This window comes from Solea solea, chromosome 14 (genome assembly GCF_958295425.1).
Source record: "Solea solea chromosome 14, fSolSol10.1, whole genome shotgun sequence".
Lineage (NCBI taxonomy): Eukaryota > Metazoa > Chordata > Actinopteri > Pleuronectiformes > Soleidae > Solea > Solea solea.
In genome coordinates, this window is record NC_081147.1 from 6,516,837 (window position 1) to 6,524,804 (window position 7,968).

A 7,968-nucleotide genomic window follows, 5' to 3' on the forward strand; every position below is an offset into this window, starting at 1 on the left:
GCAAGTGCAGGTTGCTCCAAATGACAGAGAAAAGACTGCTTTTATTACACTTTTATTTTTGTCCACGGTACACTGGTTGGTCAGACAGAACTCTGGGTGTTACATCAGCACTGAAGACATGGAAAAGCTGGCAACTCAGAGGGTTCACGGTCTCCATTTCCAACACGAAGACGTCACTGAGCGGTAAGACTGACGCTAATACTCCACTCTATTTCTACTCACATTGTTTACGATGTCATATAGTTGTATGTTATCAATGTAACGTTTGATAGACAATTGTACATACAAAATATGTTTTCAGTAAACTGATAGCAAAGTAAAGCCACCTTGCTTTCGCTTGAGAATAATGTCATAATAATGTCACATTTGTCATAATAATAAAGACTTGTGGAAGGAGACCGAATAATTACTGATTTTGTTGTGTAGTATAGTAAGTAATATAACAAGTTAGATTTACACAAAAATGATGCAGTTGTCATCAGTAAACAAAGTAGCTCTCATTCTGAACTGTTTATCAACCGTTTCCTCCAAAATAAATCACTTTTCATCTAATACTCTAATGGCTAGAAAAGAAACCACAACCAATATGAATTTTAATTTTTATTGATACTACAATAATTATAAAAGAAAGAAAAATGGGACTTTTCAGGAGCTGAATATCTTCTGATGTCCTGACCAACACGGACAGGTAAAACAAGATGATCGTCTTTCCCTAGTCTCTCAGGATCCACTCCACGAATGTGGGGTACACTCTACAAAACAATGTTAGTGATGCAAAGTATCTGTGCTTACAGTAGCATAGATGTAAATGAACTGTAAAGAGGCTGAAGTTAGCTCAGCTGGCGTTACATGTCAACAGGGACAAGCGTGTTGGTAAAAATAAATATAAAAATACAAAACAAAATACTCACTTTGTACTCGGACGTCCGTTTATTCCATTCCCTTCATCCACCGGGTCGGCGAGCAGTGCTCGCCACGGCCAGTGTGCCGGTGCCCCCCCCACCTGCGGCCGGTTGCCCCCGCCACTAAATGTGATGATTCTGTCTCTTGGCTCTCAGAAGTTCCCTCTATATGTGGTGAGGCTTTGGTTTCACTGTGACATCTGTAAACAGTCTTTTGAACATGCGTTCCGGGATGGCATTAATCTGTGCACCAGTGTCTATTTTGAATTTCACAGACTGGGTTCCAATTTCAGTTTCATTGTATTCTTGTTTGTTGCTTTCCCCAGTGTTTTCAGTCATGAGCCCATCTATGTACAATTCTACCTGCTCGTCTGTGACATCCTCATCTAGTGTGTGTATAGCTTTTTTTATTTCTGGGTGTGTGGGTTTTGGTATGTGTATAGTTTTGATCTGCAGACCTGGCAAAGTGGTTAAGCTTCTTGCATTTTAGGCAAAGTTTACCTTTAGCTGGGCAGGCACTGTCCATGGTGCTGTGTGTACCTCCACAGCAGTGACATTCCTTGCTCGTGGTAATGGGCTCTCTTTGGCTGGCTTTGCAGCTGTGTAGACCACTGTTGTCGGGTCCTCTCCCTACGGCATGCACAGTGTCGCGGATGGGATCACAACCTCTGACCATGTCTTTGAGCTGGTCCTGCGCTAGCTCGTGGGAGCGTGCAATATTTATGGCTCTGTTTAGCGTGAGGTCTGCGCCATGGCTAAGTTGCTTCTCACGCACCCACGGACAATTGATAGCAAAAACTATGCGATCCCTCACCATCTCGTCACTGTTTGGGTATCCACAGTCCATGACGAGAAGTTTCAGCTCTGTGACGAAATGTTCGAAGGTCTCGCCGTCCCCTTGCATCTTCTTGTGGAAGCAGTATCTTGCGTATATCGGGTAAGACTTGGGCATGAGGTACTTGGTGTACTTATCATAGTACGTGCTTAGCTTCTTAGCGTCGTCTGCCCCCAGTGTCTAGGTATTGTAAATGTCTCGTCCCTTCTTCCCGATCCACATGAGAAGGTAACTGCATTTTTCCTCTTCGGGTTTTGCTTTCAGGGGTTCCTAGAATATCAGCTTGGCGTGTTGTCTGAAACGGCGTCACATTTCTGGCAGGTTCGGAGAGTCCCAGTTCATGCTGCGTGCTGGAACGCCATAAATATCCATTCTCGATTGGAAGGTGAGTATTTGAGCCTCTACTCTGACACCATGTAATATTTCTATCTCGTCAGCTGTTTGAACCGAGTTATAATAACTGTATGGACACTGATATCTGGTTGCATTGTTTATTCCCCCCTCTTGGATATACACACTGTAGTCTGACGAGAGTCTGTGACGTTGCATGAGACTACGGTGTCCCTTAGGGGACTGTCAGAATGTTACACCTTTAGTCTCCTGTAGAAACATTTTAAATATATTAGCAGGATTAAAGATTACTTTCCTGACACTCAGCTGAGCAGCTTGCGCAGAGTGATACCTGCCTCTTTACCTGTTTTACTTGACTCACCTGACACTTTACCTGTTTCACACAGCTCCTCAGCAACCAACACCCAGCGTTGTAATGTAACAACATTACATGTCATTTAGCAGACGCTTTTATCCAAAGCAACTTACAATAAGTGCATTTAAACATTTGGGTACAAATTAGAGCTAGAAGTAAGAAAGAGCTTCAAGTAAGCCAAACTATGAAGTGCTTGTTAAGTGCGATGTATAAGTTTTTTGGGTTTTTTTGTTTGTTTTTTTCGTCGACGTCTTAGTCAAGGTAGAGTCGGAAGAAATGTGTTTTTAGTCGGCGGCGGAAGATGTGGAGGCTTTCCGCTGTCCGGATGTTGATGGGGAGCTCGTTCCACCATTTGGGAGCTAGGACAGTGAACAGTCTTGAGTTCTGCAAATGCCTCTGCGATCCTCTCAGTGAGGGGGCAGCGAGCCGGTTTTCCGATGCAGAGCAGAGGGGGCGGGCTGGGGTGTAGGTTTTGATCATGTCCTGGATGTAGGCTGGACCGGATCCGTTTGTAGCATGGAACGCAAGCACTAGAGTCTTGAAGCGGATGCGAGCAACTACAGGAAGCCAGTGAAGGGAGCGGATGAGCAGTACTTAAAGGGGACATATTACGCAAAATCAACTTTTTAACCATTTTAATACTTATATTTGGGACTCTGGAGGCCCTAGCAGTCGCCAAAGTGTGGAAAAAGAATACTTAGTCATGTTTTCGTGGTCCCCCTTAGTGTAAGTATAGGCGATAAAACACTCGATGTTGAATTCCCTGCGCTTATGACGGCAGCATGCGCATTTCACCGCGAATGTTACCGCCCACCAGTAAGTTTACCTCAAGAGCTCCACCTTAGCTCCACCTTGTCCCTGCGAGAGTGCAGGCGAGGGAGGAAGAGCGGTATTATGTCAACGCAGAGGGACAAGTGTGCTGTTGGTGGCTGCACAGTGGAGCACAGTGTTTTACACAAACTTCCAGCCTCAGAGGATTTTATATATGAAGCTAATGTGCCGGATAAAGTCAGCACACGTGTGTTTGTGTGTTCGCACCACTTCACATCAGACTGCGGCCAGCGGTCGCCGTATTTAGTCAGCGACCGTATTTCACCGACGTACAAACACACACGTTGTTAAGAAAAGGTCACATAGAGCTCATAACTAACCATTCTGACACGTCCTAATTAAAAATATTTGTTCAGTACGTCCTCCATGACCGGAGCACAGACTCAGTCTGATACAGTCACATGCAGCAGCTGGCGATCAGCGGTGGCGATCAGCGGTGCTGCACTCTCTGTGCATCGGTGCTGCACTCTCTGTGAAAATCCGTTAAAAAGACATAGGGACAGCATTGACTGTGCTCCGGAGACCTCGCCACCGCTGATCTCCAGCGGCGAGCGGCAATCTGCCTAAACTGCTGCTGTATGTGGCAATCAGCGGTGGCGAGGTCTCCGGAGCACAGTCACCGGTCTGATACAGTCGCATACACGGCAGTTTATTCAGCTCGCTGTGTGCCGCTGGCGATCAGCGGTGGCGATCAGCGGTGCTGTTCCTAAGTGTATTTAACTGATTTACAGTTCGGCACTGTTCGGCTCGATCCTTATGTAGGACGTCTCTTCTTGTGACGGCACTCTCGCTGTTTTCTGCGCACACTGCCATGTTGATATTGTCAGAGAACTAGTGGAGGGAGGGGGAGACAAATAGAGCTGTAAAGCGCTGTAAAGAGGACAAATCAGAAACCCCCTGGAAGAAGTGGGTGTGTTTGCCTGTGTCTCATTTGCATATAAAGGGACCATGCACGAAAACCGAGCGTTCTGAAAGGGGCGGGTTTAGCAGGGTTATTGAACTGCTAATGTGCTTCATCCTTATGGTATTTTGACCAAGGCATGTCACTGACATGTTCATTAGGACACCAGGGAACTATTTTAATGGGGGAAATAGGGTATAATATGTCCCCTTTAAGTAAAATTTTCACATATCTGTACTTTACTTGGTGATTTATATTTCTGACAACTTTTACTTTTATTCAACTACATTTCCTAAATCAAATGTGAACTTTTACTCTTTACATTTCTCTTAACCATGCTTCGTTACTCGTTACTACAAAATAAAAGTTGAGTTGGTGACGTAATGCCTGTTCTTTGTCGCTAGTTGTTTTCAGCAGCACCAGCTGTTAGCTGCAGATTTTGGATCCAAGTGGACCTAAATCATACTAGTGGAGCTTTAATAAAGTAACGTCTCATACTGGGTCAAAAGCTAAAGAGTAAAAATGGATTTAAGATGTGTTTTAAAAGTGGACAGTGAAGGGGCGTGTCTAAGATGCTGTGGAATTCCATAATGTCGGCGCAGAAAAAACGAAAAAAGTTCTGTCCCCTCTGACCTTCCATCTAGATTTGGGCAGCACTGTAGGCATTAAGCAGTTTTGTGCATTCCTCTTCCTGTTGGGAAGTCATCTTTTGCAGCCATGTTTAGGATGCGTAGAACCCTATTGAAATTCAAGGAATTATCTGTTGGGCCCGAGCACCACACAGTGGTGCGAGGACCTATTGTTAATGTAGGAATTATTATTTTATTCTTTCTCCCCATTGAATCTCTAATTTGACCCCCTAAATGTGTTTGAAAACAGACAAAAATTTGATAAAATAATGGGAATGCTAAAAACCAATGCAAAATGTCACAGCCTATGGAGTGGCAAAAGACAAACAAAAAATCCCATTGGGACCATGACCTTGACGCAACAGAAAGTCAGCCATCTTGGATTTGGCGTCCAGCTTGGCGTTTTGCAAGTTTTATAACTGAACAAACTTGTTTGAGGGCGTTCATCGTAGCAACACGAAAAACATGTCAAATAAGTTATTGAAATGTTTCACAGATTCAAAAGGGCATGGCCGTGGCAGCCATCGGAATTTTGGCAAATTTCTGCGATTCGCCACGAAAAAGGAAGTGCACTATAAATTTGCCTTACATTGACCGATTGCCACAAAACTTGATACATGACACGAGACACCACCCCTGAACACGTCTATGAATGTGAATTTGACTCAACACGATGTCGGCCATTTTTAGTTACGCTGTTTCAGCACAAAACATGAAGTGACCTGTAACTCGCCCGTATATTGACCGATTGGCTGGAAATTTCATATGTGAGACCAAGGGCCCACTCTGAACATATCTCCAAGCCATGACCTGCACACCGGAAGTAGGTGGTCCGAAATAGGAAGTGGCCTTTAACTTGCTGCGTAGAACGTGTTTCAATAGGGTTCTACTTATTACTAATAAGAATTCTTCTTATTACTTTTCTCTCAAATGAATCGCGTTTTTTAGGCCTTTCACATGCCCCAAAACTTACGGATTTCTGCATCAATCCTGTTTAAAATTTACATGCGAAAGTCGTTCGGTGAAAAAGTGTGTAAAATTGGATGTGGGAGGGGCATGCACTTACATTCAACAATGAAGCACACTGACACTGCAGTTGCTGATTCCTCAATTATCCTTCTTAAATGAAAGTGGTGCCCCATTAATAATTAAAACAAGAAGAATTGTTCAATCAAATGTAGCCTCAACCTGTTGTGTAGCCTTAATTATGATAAAAAGTGACACTGCATATTTAGTTTTCAACTATTCCTGAACTTGCACCAAATGGCAGTGAACTATAGTAGGAATGTGAAAAAGTTTATTTTGATACATTTATATAATACAAATCCAGTTGAAGTTTTGACAAAGTTGACATGGTGCTTCGTAACAAGACTTTAAGGCTACTCCAGTTCTGTGCTGACTTGTGGCTTTGGAGACTTTTGCAGCATCCTCCGCATCTCTGTGTTCTGCTGTCTCAGACTATCCATCTCAGGGACAAGCTCAGCAATGTCCTTGAGGACTGTAAGGTATTGCATTAGTGTCCTCTCAACTTCTTCCCACAGTTTGACTTTTTCTTCAGGGATAATATTACCCAAACTTTCCCAATAGGCTTTGTCCCGGGCTTGCTGACGTAAGATCTCCCTGAACCTCGAATCTTGCTTGATAAAACTTTTAAGAGCAGGCAGAACATGGTTGGGATGAATAAGGTCAGCGGTCACATGAAATGTAGAGCTGGTTCCTGGTGCTGCTGCCTGGTCACTATATTCACCGGGCTCTTCACAGTCTTCTGTCTGTTGTGTCTCTTGTTGGCTGTACTTTACAACATAATTAGCCAGTTTGGGCAAATCATTCTCGCTGATGCCAAAAGTAGAAAGGAGAGAGTTCCACTTTTCATCCTCCTCCTTGCCTTCCTCCGCCAGGATGCCAACCTCATCCATCAGCAGCTCTTTGATTTTTGTCAAAGTCTCATCACAGAGTTCCGTAAAGGCTAGTGGAGGTTTTTCTCCCAGTACGCCGTGGTACCGCTTAGAGATCAGCGAGTCAGTTTCTAAAGCCCTCTCAACTAATTGCTTCACTTCTTCTTCAACTGTTTCCACCATCTCCTCAAATGTCTTTGCATCAGCAACTGCAATGTTTTTGCTCTTCCCCTGTAGATGTTCATATTGATGGACATTGTACTTGTAGTTTTTTGACAAATGCTGGATCTTCCTTTTTGTCTGATTAATATTCTTGGGGACTGGATTTTTCTGGTCAGTCTCTGCCTGAAGACCAGGGATCCTGGTATTCTTAAGTGCTTCTAGATCATGCTTTTCTTTAACTTTCTTTAGATATGTCATTGTGTAGACAGCACATATTTTTTGATGCTCTCTCACCATGACTTGCAATTTGGCGTCCTGCTCTATTTTGTCAATGGCTTGCATTTTCATGTTCTCCAGTATCAGACTCTGAATTTTAGCTTCATAATCTTCAACTTTCTCCCTTCTCTGTGTCACCATATCTAACTCTGTGTCATAGACTTCCTTCTGGTAATGTTCCCAGTTACACTTATCTCTTATAAGTAAGGCTTCATTTTCCAGGTGATTAACGCTTTCAGTCTCAGCCAGCTCCTTCCTGTACGTTTTGATCAAAGTTTTGATCTGGTCCTCCATCCTCTCCATCATCAAGTCCCGCTCCTTTGCCTGCTTCCTCAAGTCTTTGACAAAGTGATCACCTGCAACCATAAGGTCCCATTGCAGCTCATTTATGATTTTCTTCTTCTCTGCTAATAGACCCAGTACTGCCTGCTGCTGGCTGTTCATAGCTTCTTGCAGCTCCCCAGGGCTGCTCACATTCTCCTTAGCAAGTGACCACCCTTTCATTAGCTCTTCAAATTTTTCTTGACTGGACTCTACATAATTTCCCAGCAACTTCAATCTCATTTTGCAAACTTCATCCAACTCCTGTCTTCGCATTGACTCTCTCGTATCAACATCAGTTTGAATGTTGGCCAAAGAAATTGTTACTGAATTTTGCAGAGTGGATATCCTCTGAGACAGGCTACCTGAGGCCACTTCATTGAACTCCACTAGTGTGGAGACCCCACTATCGTCCTGGATTCCCGGTAACACGGAGGGTTCACAGGACTCTTTTATATCCTTATCATCCATCCATCCATTTTCTAGCTGGGAGCTAGAATCTCCTTCCAT

At 43.7% G+C, this 7,968-nt stretch overlaps 1 protein-coding gene across 1 annotated transcript; it reads right to left on the bottom strand.

Moving 5' to 3' along the window:
* Nucleotides 1-6,183: 6,183 nt before the first annotated feature.
* Nucleotides 6,184-7,968, bottom strand: LOC131473029 (dynein regulatory complex protein 1-like). The gene has a single exon (XM_058650548.1). The coding sequence runs from the start codon at nucleotides 7,966-7,968 to the stop codon at nucleotides 6,184-6,186; it is 1,785 nt and encodes a 594-aa protein (XP_058506531.1).